At 39.3% G+C, this 18,440-nt stretch overlaps 1 protein-coding gene across 1 annotated transcript; it reads right to left on the reverse strand.

Annotated features, from left to right (window-relative positions):
- Window positions 1-465: 465 nt before the first annotated feature.
- Window positions 466-17,071, reverse strand: MRPS35 (mitochondrial ribosomal protein S35). The gene is made up of 8 exons (XM_032687825.1): window positions 17,026-17,071; window positions 16,049-16,083; window positions 14,888-15,055; window positions 14,438-14,498; window positions 13,481-13,620; window positions 12,670-12,779; window positions 12,121-12,190; window positions 466-1,891 (listed from the first exon to the last, which is right to left on the reverse strand). The coding sequence occupies exons 1-8, from the start codon at window positions 17,054-17,056 to the stop codon at window positions 1,619-1,621; spliced, it is 888 nt and encodes a 295-aa protein (XP_032543716.1). The 5' UTR covers window positions 17,057-17,071; the 3' UTR covers window positions 466-1,618.
- Window positions 17,072-18,440: the final 1,369 nt, after the last annotated feature.

Consider the following 18,440-nt stretch of genomic DNA (forward strand, 5'->3'; position numbering starts at 1 on the left):
TCTTAAACATTGCCCTCCTTATCCCTGAACAAAGGAACAACCTGGTAACAGCTGAAATTTCCCCCATATCAAGCTTCTGGTAAAGCTTCACATTAATACAAATCTAATAGGAAGGACCACTAAATAACTAAGTGCAAAATTGGGATTACAGGACAAGCATTTTCAGTCTTAGCTACAGCTCTGGCAAATTCTCGTAGGAAGTAAAAAGCTGCATTAAACTCAGCCTCCTACCATATGAAAACAATCTTGACCTTCCAAACCGACAAAACAATCCTTCCAAAACTGACAGTGTTTTGGAAGTGGAAATACATGCACTCTGTGGCTGTATGTAAACACAAAACAGACAGGGAGAAATCCTAGCGGCGAGAGTCAAGCCACAGAGAACACTGCAGGAATCAATTCCCTTCACTTTTCTATGTCCTTATTCTTACACTGTTCTCTCTCAACGAGCTGCTGGCAGGGCCACATGTTTGGTACTTTCATAGGTATGCAGAATCCTTAACTCCCTCTGCCCCTTCCAGAGAATGACTTTCTAAGCTGAAATCTTAGTAAGCCAGGAAGGTACAATAAAAGCAAGAGTTACTTATGTCCTGAAAGCTGCTATTTTTACGTGGGGATTTTTGTTTTGCTTTTGTTTTTTTGCTGTGAGAAGGCAAAAAAAGTTGCCTGTGATTCCACTGTTTCAAATCAATGCCTTTCAAGTACAAATTACCAAATATAAGCTAAACATCCATATAATTTCTCTCTCTGTGCTGCATACCAGTAAGCTGGATGCTAAAACCAATTTTTTTTCCCTTGAAAAGCCTGGGTAGATTCAAGAGAGAACTCAGCGGGCCTCAGGGCGCCAAGACTGAGTCCATTCCTATTTAGCTACATACCTCACTACTCACCAGCTCTTACTTTTAGCAACTCTCATCATTCTTCTTTCCCATGTGCTTTGGAATCTTCTCAACAACTGCCAACAACTGCTAGTTCACATTCCCACTACCATCCCATTTTCTACCTCATTTTATTCCATCATTTTAGAGAGAGGTATTTTTCCTTAGGGTATTTGTTAGCCCTCATGGTGACAGTTGAGTACCTCACACTCTCCCATGTGCTTCAACACCTCTCCAAAAGTTAAAACTACTTAGACACATTATCTTTATTTTACAGATAGGGAGTAAAGATAGAGCAAAATCTGAGTGACATTTGAAAAGCATTTAGAAAGTTTAGAGTTCTTAACTTTCAGACTTCTAATTAATGGAACTGGGAGCTTAAGTTTTGACATTGTTGCTCTAAGTTATATGCCTTAAAAAGTTCTGTGAGAAATCAAAGTGTGATTAAGCAGAGGACTGAAACAGGATGTCTCATGCTAAGCAAACATAGAATAAAACGTCCAAGTTATCAATATGAATCCAAACATACTTTATTCAAAGAACAAGATTCATGGACAGGACAACTATGCTTACAAAAAAAATTGAGCAGTAAAGAGAAAACTGATTACTACTGTGATTATCAACATCAAGTTTCACACTTTTGGTTAAGGTTCTGCATAATTATATATCCATATCACTAAGAAATATTAATAGTAGCTTAATATTTCTATAATGATCAGGTGTACCTGCAGAGTCTGCTTTCATGCTTGTATATTCAACAGCTTTTTCACAGATTCCTTATACTGAGACATGTTACTTTCTGTTTCACCTTCATTTTTAAGTGCAATTACAGAGTTTCTGTAATTCTTAACCACTTCAGATCCAAGCAGCTCTTCCTTAGAGGCATTACTGACATTCTCTGAGGCTTTTATTCGAAGCAACGTGTCCAAGGCATTTTTCTGAGAGCGACTATTTTCCCAGATATACTCTTCCATATCTTCCTCAGACTTCTCACTCTCCCACTTCTCAGTTTTCTGAAAGAAAACATACACAAATTACTCGACTGAAACAAAGCTACAATAATTCAAAGAAATTTCTCTCTCATATCAATTCACTTTACAAAAGACATTCACTGTGGAAGGTATTTCCTCCTCTAAGGTACAATGCTTGTAACTCGAGCCTGTAGGAGCAGGATGAGTTTCTTTCCCCCCATTTACCAAGTTCTTTATGGATCTGGCAGGTATAACTGGGCAAGTCAGAGTGGGAAGAAAAGCTTATGGACTATGCACAGTGAATAACAAAAAGCCTTGTAAAAATAATAAATTTTAAATAACCCTAAATGCTCAAGATTTGGAGGCAGTTATTACTATTTATGACGTCCCTAGCATATGATTTTGGTATGTCTACACTGGCTGTAAGACATGAAGTGAGACAGTCCGTAGCAAGTAACCTATGATTAAAGACAGCAATCCTTCACCATTTGGGAAATATTTTAATTTGAACTCTTAAGGAAAAGCATCACCAAATAATCCATTTATTCTTCCTGCAAAACAAATTGCTCTTCAAAAGAATCTCTATCCATAAAGTGCTAATTTTCCCCTAATTAGCACTGCAAGATTAGACAGGATCACAAATTGAACACTGACAGAAGACACCATCCCAGTGCCTGTAAATACTTGGCTTGTACAGTTGTTCTTTATAAATGTTGTCTTTCAACATTTCTCCAGCAGGCCTTCACAGACTGTTTAAGGAATATTTCAAATGTTATAACCTGCTATTTTTGTATACTTAATTTTTATTGTACTTTGGTAAATATATATGCTTCAGAGGTAGATTTTTATACGTGTTTATTTATTTTTATAATTATTTAGTACTTTACTGATGTAAACTACATATAGTATCCTTATATTATTTCAAGGATCACAATTTAAAGTATTTTCAGTTTATTTCTGGTGTTTTTCTTAAAATTGTTATAAAACTGTGTCTAAATAAAACTTGCATTTCTCTGGAAATAAGTTCAAAAAAACCTTATAGTAAAGCATTTACATCATATGCATTTTTTCCTTCTTTAAATCCCTTACCAGAAAGAGCTCTTCAGTAAATTTTTAACTATGCTATGCAGAATCAAAAAAAACCTTGCAACCGTAGAGATTTTTTTTCCTTTGTTGTTTGGGTTTGGCTTCGAGTTTTGGGGGCCTTTGGGGGGGAATGGGGTGTTGGTATTGATTTTTCATTTATTTTAAAATATTCTGTCCACTAATTGTCAAGGCTGCTGCAGTCAAACCACAACATTTAATATCCTTTTATTAAGACCCAAGACTTTTTTTTTCCACTACAACCCTGAGTGCTTGGATCTGTCTGTCTTTCTGAATTTAAAATACTTTACCAAATGCTGCATCTTGCACCTGGTAAATGGAATCTCTTGTCTTTTAAATCCCTGAGTCCAAATGTTTAGTCAGAAGCAGTGAATACCACCGTTAAAAGGTTCTGACATGAAAACCTGGACACAAATACAACACAGAAGTAAAAGAATCTCATTCAATTTCTAGAGAGGAAAAAAGGAACAAAAGGAAGTCCTGTAGCCTGTATTGCCAAAACAACTGGGAACAAGTGGGTATAGTAAAGTATTCCTTGTGTGTTTGACAAATACTGACATACAAAGTGGAGACTGACATAGTTTTTAATTAACATCATCATCCTGCTTTACATATCCCTTGTTTATCTGCATAATGACTCTCCGAGACATTTTTTTCCCCAAACTCGGACAGAATTTTAAAGCAAAAGCCTTTCTCACAGGGATAGGGTTTCTCAGAAGTAAGGGAATATGGGTATCACCTCTGGTCACTCCTGAACTCATGTTTGAAGTTCAAACAAAAGATCACTGTGAGCCTTTTAAACACCTCTAAGTTATAGCAGAGACAACAAGAACTAATTACAGTTATTACATTTATCTCCTCAGGACAATCCTGCTCTGCACATATTAACTCAGAGGATTTTGGAGATGCCTCCTGATAAACAGATTAAGCTTTCCCCACCTCTTTTGAGCAATACAGAGCAAGATTTTAAAGGGGATTTTAAAGAAACTGTGAAGTATTTCTTTCTTGGAATCCTTCCCAGCAGAGTGATTTGTCAAAATGGATTTTAAAGTAAAATCTGACTACATGGTGGGGGGTGAGGGGGAAAGCAGGAAGGGATTTGACAGTAGGGAGAGATTTCCAAATCCATTCCTCAGCCCTGCTACAATAAGCCAGTATCCATCACTGCACTGTTGGTGGCCATGTCTCAAAATGAAAAGTTATCCTCCAGATATCCAGTCCAGACATACATCACCAACAGGAAACTGAGCAGAAATCAGGTTTTTGCAAACTAACTGAATCAAGTGAAACTTAAAATACCTTTTCAACACAATTTATTGCAAGAGGAAAGTGAACCTAGATTTATATATGCAATTGAAAATGTACCCTAGATAGACAAGGTATATACCCTGGGTATCCATGAACTCTGAATAGTGGGAATGTTACAAGTGTTGTAGTCTTGGTTTAAAGTGTTATGAATTAAACTTCAAAATTAGGTCTTTATCACCCCAAATTTTGTTAGTTGATTATTTTTATTCCCTGTAAATTTAAAATGTTAGTGAACACTGCAGTAAGAGTCTTAAAAATGAGAATAAAACTGTGAAAACTAGAATACAAGTGTATTTATAACATTTTTCTAGAATCCCCACTTCGTGAACAAGGTTAAAAATCAAGAATATATATTTCTTCAATGAATTCACTAAATATGATTCCCTCATTCTGTCACACAGAAGACAGAATCTCAGTATGACCCAGTCTGGTTGAATATGCACTCAGCTGATAATTTCAACCTTTGTCTCTTACCAAAACTTACAATAAGAACAAAACCAAAACCAAATTAAAAAAATCACCAGAAAACAACTTTTTTATATAAAGTCAAAGATCTAAACCTGTTGCTAAAGAGGCACAGAAGAGCCATTTTTTTTAACACTTCCTAATGCAAATATAGAGAATTATTTTTTAATGCCATAAACAGAACAAGGATTTGTTTCTATGCAAATCTTTTATAGTACAGTACAAGCCAGTATTTTGGGAGGTTTACAAGCCTTTACTGTCCTTAATCTGAAATGCTGAAAGAGTATGAATGCTCAAACAGTACTTTGGACAGTGAAATTGCTTTTTACATGTAAGTCATTACCAAAAAGCTTCAATTTATACTGTACCTTTAAGTACAGAAAAAAGGGGAGCATTTTGCATCACTTAAGCAGGCATTTCACCATCAGTTTGCCTGTTTTTTTTCTGCCAGTTTAACTTTCACAATTTTGCTGTCACAGTGATACAGAGGCTTAAAATTGTCAGCTCTTTGGTGCTTCTTTTGGGAAAAACATTTTTAATAAAATTTTGAAGTGGGACACAGAAATCCTGGGGGCAATTAAAAACATGACTCATGTTAGCTAACTTTATTGCCAATGGTATAAGCAGTTAAAAATTTAATGCTGTTTAGCAAAGACCAAGTACTTTAGTGGGATTTTTTTTTTTTTGAGAGGAAGGAAAGTTCCTTAAATTCCAAGTCAAATTTCAAACTCTGTATGGGCTGGAATAAATACATCTATTTCTTAGTACTGCACTGAAATAAAAGATACTCTGTGTGGTACCGTAATCTGAGATTTTCAGGTAATAAATGCTATGCTAACATTTTCCAAATGATTGGGTAATTTCAATCCTAAGAGGAACTGCCAGAACACTTACAGACTCTTTGGGTATAATACACCTTTCATTTGTACTACTTAATTAGCAACTTACAAAGAAATGCCAACAGAAATTTGTAGAGAGGCAAAACATATTTTTATCACGTGAGATTGCACAGAAAAATTTGAATTTCTTGGTGATGCGAAGTAAGTTAAAATACATTCCTCTGAATAAGCAGAACATTATTTTCTAGGACAGAGCAACAGCACAGGACAGGTGGGACCTCTAGAGGATCAAGGCAAATCAGGACAAACTGGGAGGACTAAACATTTCAGTAAGGTACAAATGTATAAAGTAAAAGGAGAAAAAGCAGAGAAGTAAAACAAGAACTTTGCCTCAAAAACCAGCACTGCATGCAAGAGATGCTCTTGTGTTTCATGATACTCTCAAGCTTAATCTCTGCTTCTGTCACCAGCTCCAGAGTCCTCAGTGGTTGCCTGAATTGCCTCTTCCAAAACACTTCATCTCTCTGGGCTGGAGTGGCTGCAGCATTTTCTGGAAAATCCAGGGTTCTGTTAAGGGTCATTTGTAAAGTATTTATCTAACTCTGTTTTCTGAACGCTGATCAGGTAAGATTCTGATCTCATCACGAAAGATCAGTGATATTAAGAGTTCAACTCTTCGGTGATTTTCTGTTCATGTTTTTAATGTCTACAGCCCACAAGGCTTCATTTCACTCCAACATATACACTGAAAATTAAACAGCTGCAAAAATTATATTTATGTATCAAAAAGAAGCCTTGTTTCTCCAGCTACTAAAAATAAGGAGCTTAAACTTACTTAAGCAAAAAGCTTACTACAGTCTGAAAAAGTACAAAGACAATTTTTAATTCAACCTTTTGCTAGAATGCTCATCCTTTGTCGTACAAGAGGTACAAAAAAAGTGTAACCTTCTTCCACTACAATACACATTTCCCGGCAGAAAAACCTTCCTTTTATTCTAAATGTTTGAATTCAGATTGGCAGAGAAAACTTACTAAACTTAATATCTAATTATGCCCCTTTAGCTTTACCTTTTCTGGTTCACATTAATGATGAAGACTCAAGTTGTTAGATTTTGAGCACTGGTGAGCACACAATGAAATGGAATACATGCTTCAAAACCAAGTTTATATTACAACATTTAGAGTCCACCCTTACTTTGGCCTCAGTTTGCATTACTTAAACCATTGCATTACAAACATATTATAATAACATGCTGAGAAAGGCCTGTTCTAGGAAGGAAGGACACAATTATATTACACTTCTAAGATCTCATACTATGAAACTGCAAAATTCTACTGTTACTAAGTGTTACTGGCACAACCTGAAGTGATAAGAATTGTGGTTATTTGTAATGGTCTAAAATAACTGTAGTTGAAAAAAAAATGAAGTCTAAAGAAAAGCATTATCACTAATGGTCAGCTAAAATATTCATTTAGCATGCACACAGACTTGCCACCCCACCACTGGGGTGCCTTGCCACTCAATGCTTTCTTTAAAAAGGAATGCAAGGTAGTGTGGGCCATTTTCCTCAAACTCATTCAAACTGTACAGCTGTGAGGTGGGTGGATAAATTTTAGTTAAGCCTCTATCTACTGTCACTCTGTCCATTTTTCAGTTTTTTTCCTTCGCTCACCTTTCTGTTTCAAGTTCCCTGCCCTTTCATCCCAAGTACTGTTGGCATCTCCAGTGCAAGCAGAGAGCAGAGAGATGCACCCAGAACCCCTTTGGCTATTACCGTTAATATTAAGAAGCCACTTTCAACCTCTCCTACTGTTACATTGATTCCTCCTTACTGTTCTTTTTAAGCCTTGAATAATTTATCAGATTTCCATAACCACAGTACTCGAGAAACCAAGAAAGTTCCACAGTGTGTGTAGCATTACCTATCTACCAAATATCTACTGCTAATATGTCAGAGTAGACTTGTACTTTAAGAAATACTGAAGAACAGAAAATCCATGGGCAACTATTCATTACTCTTTCAAGATCTCAGACCTATAATGCAGAATTGAGATCCTCCACTCTCCATCCTCTTGCATTTGTGTAGACTGAAACACATGTAGATTTGGAGCAAAAAAACCGAATGACTCTGAATGTTCTTCCTTACAGGAAAATTGATTTCCTGTTCCATTTGGTTCTCCTTCCTTCTTTCAACTCATAACAGAAGTGGACTTTTGGGTGCTAAACTATTAATCCAAGCTGAGTGTGAAGAAATCAGTCCATGACCCTTTTAACCACTCGAGGGCAGCAAACTCTTACTCTCTAAAAATCACCTGATATCACGAAAATACACCCAGGTTTCAAGTGATGTTACAGCACTCAAGAAATACTATTGTTTAAAGGCAGTAAAAATACAACTGGTTAAGCTGCTGTTTAATACTCTACCTAATATATCTCACCCTTGATTAATTCAATCCAGACACCATCCTCAGGGATAATTTGAAAAGAATCACAAAAGAAGTCCAAAGAAGATAAGTTCAATTCTTACCACTCAGTGCAAGTCAGCTATCTAATTAATATATTCTGAAATCCAATAAACACAAATATTTCATTATTAACCTGAAAACTATAAATAGGAAGCAGAAGATCTCCAAGTGTTTTAGAGTAAGAAAATAAATGAACATACTTAAGTTTTAAAATCTGATTGTTTTAAAAATAACTGAACTCATAGGTCTGATATCTACTTCCACTTGTAACTGTAATAGAAGTGCATCACTGGCAACTAAAACATAATTACACTTGAAATTACATTTCCTGATGTATATCTGCATATAATTCTTCCTTTTATTCATTCATTCATTCATCATGGCTGGGCTTCGTGAATGAAGATTTGGGGAGGGCTCTACCCACGTTTGTTACAAGCACACTGGTGGCTAAAAAGGCCAATACGAGATAGACACGTCTGACTGCAAAAGGCACAGCAGAAAGATTCCTTAGGTGGTAAATTCTGTGAGGCACGATTCTTTCTGCATTGCCTTTTCTCCTCCAGAGTGATCCTGTGTGCTTTCTCAAAGGAAGCAGCGGCATTATAGATGGTGTGTCTCCAGACCTCCTGACTGGAGGCCAGAGTAGACCAGTTATGATGATCAATGTGGCCAAGGCTGAGATGTTGTTTCAGGGAGTCCTTGTATCTTCTCTTCAGGGCTCCTCTCTTGAGGCAGCCGGTGCCAAGTTCACCATAGAGCAGGATCTTAGGGAGGCGGTGATCTTTCATCCTGGAGACGTGCCCTGTCCAGCACAGCTGTGTTCTCAGTAACATGGCCTCAATACTTGTGACAGCTGCTTGCTCTAGAACAGATGTATTGGTCACATAACCTGACCAGCGGATGTTAAGGATTGTACAGAGACAACGTTGATGGAAGTGTTCTAGGAGACGTAGGTGGTGGCGGTAGATGACCCATGATTTGGATCCATATAAAAGAGTGGACAGCACAATGGCTCTGTAAACACTGATCTTGGTACTTTTCTTCAAGTGTTTATTTCACCAAACTCTTTTATGGAGTCTTCCAAAAGCACTATATGCCTTAGCTAACCTGTTGTCTATCTCTCCGTCAATCTTACTGTCCGAGGAGATGAGGCTGCCTAGGTAATTAAACTGCTGGACTGATTTGAGCTGATTGGCCAATGGTGATATGGGGATGATGGAAGACTTCCTGAGGTGCAGGTTGATAGAGAACTTCTGTCTTCTTTAAGCTGACTTCCAGCCCAAAGAGCTCAGCAGCGTCTGCAAAGTAAGAAGTTAAAGGCTGCAGAGCTGCTTCTGTGTGGGCGACAAGGGCGGCATCATCAGCAGAGCAGCTCCCCCTATTGCAGAAGGAATTCTACCTGAAAGCCAATGTGGTTTCAGAGCCAACAGGAGTACCACAGACATGGTATTTGTTCTCAGACAACTGCAAGAGAAGTGTAGGGAACAGAATAAAGGTCTCTATGTAACCTTTGTTGACCTCACCAAGGCTTTCGATACTGTGAGCAGAAAAGGTCTGTGGCAGATTTTGGAACATTTAGGTTGTCCCCCCAAGTTCCTTAAAATGATCATCTCACTCCATGAGGATCAGCACGGCCAAGTCAGATATGGTGATGCACTTTCTGAGCCCTTTCTAATTACCGATGGTGTGAAACAAGGCTGTGTTCTTGCACCAACTCTATTCACAATCTTTTTCAGTACGATGCTCCAAAGGGCCACGGCAGACCTCGATGATCAGGACGGTCTCTACATTCGATATCATACTGATGGAAGCCTATTCAACCTAAGGTGATTGAAGGCTCACACCCAAGACCTTAAATCATCTTGTCCGGGAGCTTCCTTTTATACACGCTTGCCAATTCACAAAATACAGAAACATAGTTATTAACATAAATTCTGTCATGTTTAGAGAGAGATATTAGGCAAAGTTTTCAGGATTGAGGGTAAAAATTATATGCATCCAGCTTTTCCTTCACTGCCCTCATCTTTTTATTCAATCACATCACAAACATGCATTAACACACAGTGTGATACTACTCTGCTGTGAAAGTCATCAAATCTTACAATTAGTTCTGCAAACAGGACTGATGTTACTGTCTAACTGGCAGGCCAGTCCCCATCCATTGCCCTCGCACAATAAAGTTGGTACAAATTAAAATAAACCACACATTGTTTGCTTATGGTTCACAAAACTCCCTTTCAGCAAGTCACTAAAAGGCATTACCACTGATCATGGGGGGAAAAAACCACGCCACAAAGCAAAACATGTCACACAAAATAAAAAACCATGTCTCAGGAAACCATTAATTTTTCATGGAAATCAAAGACAATTACAACTGATTGACAAACTCATCAAACATTAACATGGAGGTTGGAAGGTAATAAAAGGGCAGGAGACTTGTGCATATTCAACATACACTGAACACTCACATAGCAGTATCATATAGCCCTGTCTGCCATCACTAATTAATGCCAGAGCACAGCACAGACATGCTGTTCGTGCTGAAATTAATAAAGTGAGCAGTGTCTAACCCTCTTGTCATTGCAATACTGATCTGTCATTAATTTCAGATTTGCAAGGCAATGTAATGCTGTTGGGGAGAGGAACATCCATGCGTACAAAACTCTTGAAATCCAGAGTAAATGTTACCCTTCACAATTAATTTAATTTGATGTACTCTACAATTGCAAAATGTATCCACTGCAACGATCGAAATCGAGAACACCTAAATTCATAAAAATGCTGAATATGGAAAATACAACTTATATAAAAGAGTACATCTATGGAAATAGGGTGATGGTGAAAGCTTTTACTGTCTCAAATAATGTGACTAGTAACAGTACACTCAACTTTATGTTATTCAAAACATTAGTATGGATTTTCAACATTGATTTTATTTCAGACTACTAACTTGTTTTCTGCAAAAAATGCCTGTAAAATGGTTGAAGGCAATATTTATAACCTATACAACTAACCACAAAAATACAAGAGACAGGTCTGAAGAGTTCACTGTGAAAGGAAGATCTGTAGTCTAAAGATATCTTATTATACTTAGAGGCCTATTTAAAATTTGTAGTAAATTAATAATAAATTGGAATAGTACCTTTTATACATTTGCATTGGATACCTGATATGTAAAACCACTTAACAAAACAAGCTACAGGGAAAAATTCCAAATACTCCTTATCATGAATGATTATGGAAAACTTTACATTACACTTACTTTATCTAAAGAGTTATAAATTTTTTTTTATATTTTTCAGGACACTAACACTGATGCAATGAAATGCTAAAACTAACAGAAGGTGCAGAGGAGGCCCCTTTCCTGAGCAGGAGGGAGCTCAAAAAAACAGTCAGCTTGAGGCAAAGGTATGTGAGAGAGCATTTAAGAAACAGAACATTTCCAAATTACAGCCATTGTTTACTTTAGCCCAGGAAGAGCCCAAGAAGAGACATATTCTAAGCAACAGGTCCAAGTCCGGAATCAGGTAAGATGTAGATATTGTGTTCTCAGTTTTCACAGCTTTTAAGCGATAACACACCCCTCTGTTTTTCTGGAACAGACTTGGTTTTGCCTTTAAACACAGTCCCTGTTAAAAGTGCATAGTAGACAATCACAGAGCACACCATTTCTCTGGGTGCACTAAATTCATATTTGAATATTGTGCACAGGTAGCCCAGTGCGATGCCACATTAGAGGTACGTTTAGGAATCCTGACAATTAATGTGTTTTCTGGTAGGCTCAGGGTCAGTTTTAGGCTCCTGGCTGAGAGGAGCAAAGCATTGGGAAAGAATCTCTTATTGAGGTCAAAAGCAAGTGAACTTCTTAAAAGAGACAAACTGTTTACAAACAACAAATTAGCACTTGTGAAGTTAAGAGAAATGCACTCTTAAGTTGACTCTGAAATTAAGATCAAACATAGGCAACTTATCTTAGTTGAATTTGAAGACAAGTGAGGTGGAAAAGGGAAAGAATCTCAAGATAATTTACTTTAAGGTATGACAGAGCACATGCACATTAGACAGCACGAGCTACTTAAAACTGCTTACCCAAGATTCGTGGTACAGAACTGTGAGCAGGTGCATGCCATAATCATAGTTCTGTCTTCTTAGGGGACACCTGAAAATTCAGGAACAAAGCTCGTTTTTTGGAACAAGATGTTAAAAATCACCATCTAAGTTTCTAATTTGTAATGTAGGGAATCTTAGGGAAATGTGTGTTTAAATCACATGCATTTCTGAATTACACCCAACCAAGAATAACACCTTGGCAGTGTGAGTATTAAGAACACGGGAGAAAGGGCAACTGCAACTCAGTAGGAAAATCTACAAAATCCAAGAATTAACAAATCTTCAGGAAACATTAAAAACTTTTTTGCCATCTGTGCCAAACTGGAATCAAACACACATAAGTCTGAACTCCTTTAAAACCTGATTTTAACAGTTAATAACAGGAGCAGTGTTAAGTTTAAGTGCTATTTTAGCATTAAAAATATAATAATTCACCAAGAGAATAGCTGGTATTACTGGAAGACACCCAGCCCTTTCTATACAGTGACCATTGGTACAAGCATTTTTGTTTCCTTCTGGTAACTGTACCTGTCTGTGACAATCGTGAGCACATCTGTCTCCTTGCAGTACCGCTCTCCTACAAGTTTAACAAGCTTCTTCTTTGCATGGTCATCCAAATTCAGGTTAGAAAGTTTAACCTTCAAGTACAAGAGAAAACAACTTTAACTCCTTGGATAAATCCAATCTCTGCACTTTGGAAATACCTGAGACAGTATGGCATACCTATTAAGAATTAGAAGGACAGCTATTCAGGATGCATTTGCAGAATTTCTTCTGATTGTATCACATCAGAAGTCTCACCACAAGGCAAGAATAATGTGAATACTCAAACAATATATACATGCATAATAAACACCCACATAATGCCTAAATCTCCTGAGCTCCCTTCCAACCTCAAATATGTCATGACCCTATGCTGACAAGGTTGCTGTGCCTATTGCATACACACTGATGCCTGGAGGCCTGCCAACTCAACACTTATAAATAGTGCCACATTCATATGACCCATCTTTCAATACCTGTGCACTTCCAGGGCCAAAAAATTAGCAATGAGAAGATCTAAGCAAGACATGGAGAACCTTTTCTACAAGGACATTCTTCAGAGGGTACACTATTTTGCTTACATCACAGTCAACTTAAATGCATATCCATAACCTGATGACCTCAGTTCTAACATTCTGCAGAATACTTCAGGAAATCCACTGCTTTTTATTTATTCTGACTTTGAGGAAACCATTTCCCTCATTTCCTTATAGCAGATCATACTTGCACGTTTGGAAAAGAAAAACAAGTATTTAGGCTTTTGAGACAAAGGCAGTTTATCAAAATTACTACTTACTCTTAAAGTCACCACTCTTGCTTTGGGATTGCGAATAGACGTCCCTGAAGAAACATAATCTATAGTTTCGGTTTCAATGGGAAAATGCTGTTCACATTTCTCATCACTGTCCAGAGCACTTGGCCATTCAGTGCAGAAATCTGTAAAATAAAGAGAAAACACTACAAGTAATACCTGTTTGGTGTATTTGGTTGTTGCTTGTTTGTTTTTTTTTCCCAGATTTATTGTAATCTATCTTTTTACTGGGTTTAATCCTTTTTGTATACTGGGTTCTCCAAAATCCAGGATACAGTACTCCAGATGCCAAACAATCACAGAATGGTTTGGGTTGGAATTGACCCTCAAAGATTAAAGAGTCCAAGCCCCTGCCATGGGCAGGGACATCTTTCACTAGATTTGGCTGCTCAAAGCTCATCCAACCTGACCTTGAACACCTTCAAGGATGGGGCATCCACAGCTTCTCTGGGCAAGCCCTTTCAGTGTCTCACCACCCTCATCACAAAAAATGCTTCCTTTGCCTAACCTCCTCATTAGGTTCTCTTGCTGGCTGGCAGAGATTCTCTTGGTCTTCAGCAGATCCTGTATCTCCCCAGCAGACCTTGCTCTCACAGAGGGTTTCTAGCATTAATAGCTTTTTGGCCATTAAATGTAATCCAGAATGGCTACTGACTGAACCCTGGTTCAATCACAGAGAGTCTTCTGAGAATTCTGTCACATTCATCACTCACCTTTCTCAAGGCACTAAACTATAAACTTGTCAGTACAAGCAGGGCCTCATTGAAAAGTAAAATTTCAGTCTTACTTGGGTGCTCTCCTTAGACACATCTGCCAACCACCTAGGTAACTCCAGGCAGCAGCAATAAAGCAGACAGTACTAGCCAAAGCCTGACAAATAAGCAGCTTCACAAGTGTACCATGTCTCACCTTCTACTTGATCACACACATTTACATTCTCACCTTTAAGAGCTGCACAGTGCTTCTTAATTGCAGGAGGAGTAAGATGCAAAAAATTGGGAATCTGAAACAGACACATTAAGAGTTACCACAATAATGGCTTTTTGTCCGTTCCTAAGTAAATGGACATGACTGAAATCCGATTACACTTCTCACATTTGTTATGGTAATACAACACACTGAATAAGATATTCAGATAAGTACTCAAGTCTGATTTAGGAACAGACTTCAGTTAGCCCTAGCACAAAAATCACAGGCATGATCACCCTAAAAATGTCTCCAGATTTCATTCATTTGTTACTTAACTTTGTTACCATTTCATTTAGAAACTAAAGAGGATCATCCTGTCTAATAAGAGAAAACAGTTTCCAATACAAACACCCCAATCAAAGCAGTGCAGCCTTAGTGAATACTAACATTACAATAACCACCCACCCACGTGATGTGTCTTACCTTAATAAGTTCCAAGTTGCCTTCTTTTGGGGGAGGTACTCCTCTCTTCACTGGGTAACCCATTCGGATTGGGAGAGGCACAGAGGCAGGTTTAAAGGCAGCTGCTGTTGGATAAACACTGCTCCAGTCCTGATCCACAGCCATCCTCTCTGTTCTGGGAGGTACAGCCTGGTCAGTGGAAAAGGATACAAGCTGGACGTGAGATACACTGTTTGTAAGACAAAGCAGGATCAACACACAAAACATAAATCAGCAGGGGAAGAAAAGGGAATCAAATCAGTATGGAACTGCAAACTCTGTTTCCTAAAGGGCCTGAGTGTGTAGTTGAGGGCAAGACAATGAGTTTTAAAATACTGGAATTCTGAAAGTGTGAACCAGTTGATAATAAAAGAAACAGATTATAATTGACATTTCTTGCTATAGAAATTCCAGTACAGGAACAATGCATTAGTATATTAAAGAAATAGCTTATATCCGCCAATAATTGACCACAGTTTCAGTCAAATGCTCCTAAAAAACCTAACAAACAAACAAGTCACTGTTTTTTTCCCCAAAACCTTTAATTTTTAATTTAGAGGAGTAGAAAGGAAATGGATATATGCAGTCAACTGGCCTTACTGCTTTGGTGTATCATAAAATCCACTCTTAGAAGTTACACAAAAATTTAATGTATCCCAGGTCTACTTCACTATTTGCTTTTAAAACATAACCTGTACTATACAACTTTTGACATGTACATGTGGATGACAACAGGAAATTCTCAGTTATTAAATGTCCAGCTATCAGTTTTAAATCCACCGTGCACGTACAATTTCACTGATGCACAAGATCACACTTTTTATTTACATCAGAAAGAAACCACCACAAATCCTGTAAACTCAGACTGAAAATAACAATAAAATGTCTGTTTTTTTGAAAATGCATCTTTAAGTTACTTTTCAGACCTGCAGTACATGGTGTCAATAAAAGTTAACTATTAGCTTACTGTTATGTTTTGGCTTTATGAAGGCACAGACTGAAAAGAGCTGGGACATTACAGAAAGCAGGTGCTGGCCTGGAACAGTCACAGGGTTTGACTGCAGAAGGGGTTCCTGTTATGACACACAGCTTAGAAAACTGTCTCAAACACCTGAGTTAGCTGCAAATCATTTCAGTACTTACAAACTGTGGTGTCCTGCCTCTTCTCCTTATTGAAGCTGAAAGAAAAAAAAAAACAGAGCCATTTAAAATACAAATTTTTATATAGTTTTTTTTTTTTTTTGAGGGGGGAATGCAACATAGTCTTCTATACTTTTTTTTGCGTTTGTCTTTGTACCAATGTTCATTAATACTCCCCAATCGTTACATGGAAGAAGGGGAAGATCAGGTACTCAGACCACAGATTGCTCATTTATTTTTTGAAACATTAGATAAAAAAGAACTTCAAGAAAATGAGTGAGAGTAAACTTCCACCTTCATCCCTGTGCTCCCTCTTTCCCACATGGCTGTGCAGTCACAAATCACCCTCCCACAGCAGCACAAGATGGATAAACCTAAGAGTTACTATTTCCAAAAGGAGAATCGCATGGCTCCATCCCTTCCTTCTGACTTTACACCCTCTTCTGTGCCACTCTGCAGCTCAACTAACCTCTGTATGAACAGTTTGCACATTGGATTGTTTCTTGAGCTGGGGATGGGGATCATGTCAATCCAGCTTAATGAGCAATCCTGTAAGAGTTTAACTCCTTTCAGGCCTGAGCCACTCTCTGACTCTACTTTATAGTCAGATATTACTTGGAGATGTGGTGAAGGACTCCCAGGGATGCATGAAGATACCAAATACCACTGGATTTTCAAACTAAACAGAGATCTTGCTTCCCTCCATTTCTGCCCCCTCCTAAAACTCTAAAACACTTCAAACTCCGCTCTCCAAAAAACGACACTGGACAATGTAGCCTCAAACAAATGAAGGTGAAGCCGATGCCATTTACTTTCAAGTGACTGGTTTGAGCTCTCAGGTTTTATTTCTTTGTATATATTTAGCAAAAAAAAAACCCCGGGATTTAGGACTGGACGTTTGGATTTTCCCCTCATTAATATGTCTTACAACTCTACCTCGCAAAACCTGGTGAACTTTACAGTTCTTTCGTTTTCCTTACCCGAGTACTTTATGTACCCAATTCTGCTCATACTCTTCTTGCTATATAAAAAATTTAAATTGAAAGATACATCCGGGGGTTCTACAACAGTTCACACACAGCATTTCTTTATCGCCTGACCTGCCTTCCCCGCGGTGCTTTCACACGCAGCCACACTTCGCACCGCACTGTTTCTGTTACAAACATCCATAATTTCAGGTCAGGACCCCTTTAACACTTAAAGGCTCTTTCAGAGACCAGGCCTGGTCTCAGGGGAGCACACAGCCCTGGGCAAACCATGAAATTCCCTCTGGGAATAACCGAAACCAGGCACCGCTCCGCCGCAGCCCCGTCACTCAGCGCTCGCTCCCGCCCTGCCGGTGGAGGCGCAGCGCGGCCCCCGCGCCCCCCGCGCTCACCTTCCCGCTGCTGCGGCCCTTCCTTGCCGCTCACCGCGGGCGCTGAGGAATAAGCGGCGCGGCCCCAGCGAGGCGCGGCTGGGAGCCCCCCGCCGGCCCCGCACCACAGCCCGGCCCGGCAGCACAGCCCGGCCCGCGCCGCCATCGCGTCCCCCGCGCAGCCCCGCCCGGCCCGACGGCGGCCGGCGCGGGCCCGGGGTCGGGCAAGCTCCGCCCCCACAGAGCGGGGCGAGACGGGAGCCGGCGGGAGTCGCTGTGCCCGCGGGGAGGAGCCTCGTGCTCCGCCATTGCGAGGAGACGTGGAATACCATGGAGCGGGGGGACTCCTGGACCTGCTCAGGAGACCCCAGAAATCCCACCACGTGCCTCAGAGCGTTGTCCAAACACTCCTTGAGCTCTGTCAGGCGGGATGCCCTGGGGAGCTTGTTCGGTGCCCAGCCATCCTCTGGGGGGAGAAGCTTTTGCTAATATGTAACTTAAACCTCCCTGTCACAGCTCCAGCCGTTCCCTCGGGTCCTGTCACAGGGAGCAGAGATCAGTGCCTGTCCCTCCTGAGAAAGCAGCCGCGAGGGCTCCCCTCAGTCTCCAAGTTTTTGGGGGAGATTTTTTTTTTTTCCCCCCACGCACACCTGAAGGGAGGAGGACTGGTGAAAACAGCCATGAAATACAGTTCAGAACAGGAGATCTAGACAACCTCTTAAGAAGAAGAGTTTAAGTCAGTGTAGCTGTAAATTAAAATAGCGTCACCGGTAAAATTTGTTGGGATAAGACACAGACCTGCAAATAAAAGTGTATTTCTGAAAATAGTAATCAAAACCACCTGCTGAGAGTTTAATGACATTAATCCCCCTCATTGCTCTTCAACCAGAACCTCCTGTCTTTCTCACATTGACTTCTTCCCACAGGATCCTTCACCTCCCCTTTTTTGTTGCAGGGCAAATTGAATCATGCTGGACTACATCTGAAACATGCTAAAAACCTCATCTGAATACTATAGACTGTACAGCAAATAAGCTG

The sequence above is a fragment of the Chiroxiphia lanceolata genome, chromosome 5 (genome assembly GCF_009829145.1).
Source record: "Chiroxiphia lanceolata isolate bChiLan1 chromosome 5, bChiLan1.pri, whole genome shotgun sequence".
Lineage (NCBI taxonomy): Eukaryota > Metazoa > Chordata > Aves > Passeriformes > Pipridae > Chiroxiphia > Chiroxiphia lanceolata.

Coding starts and splice junctions, on each gene's coding strand:
- MRPS35 (XM_032687825.1), bottom strand. CDS start 17,056: ATGAGCAGAATTGGGTACATAAAGTACTCGG. Junction 15,056..16,048: donor GAGGCAGGACACCACAGTTT/GTAAGTACTGAA, acceptor TCCACTGACCAG/GCTGTACCTCCCAGAACAGA. Junction 12,780..13,480: donor CAAGAGTGGTGACTTTAAGA/GTAAGTAGTAAT, acceptor TTGTACTTGAAG/GTTAAACTTTCTAACCTGAA.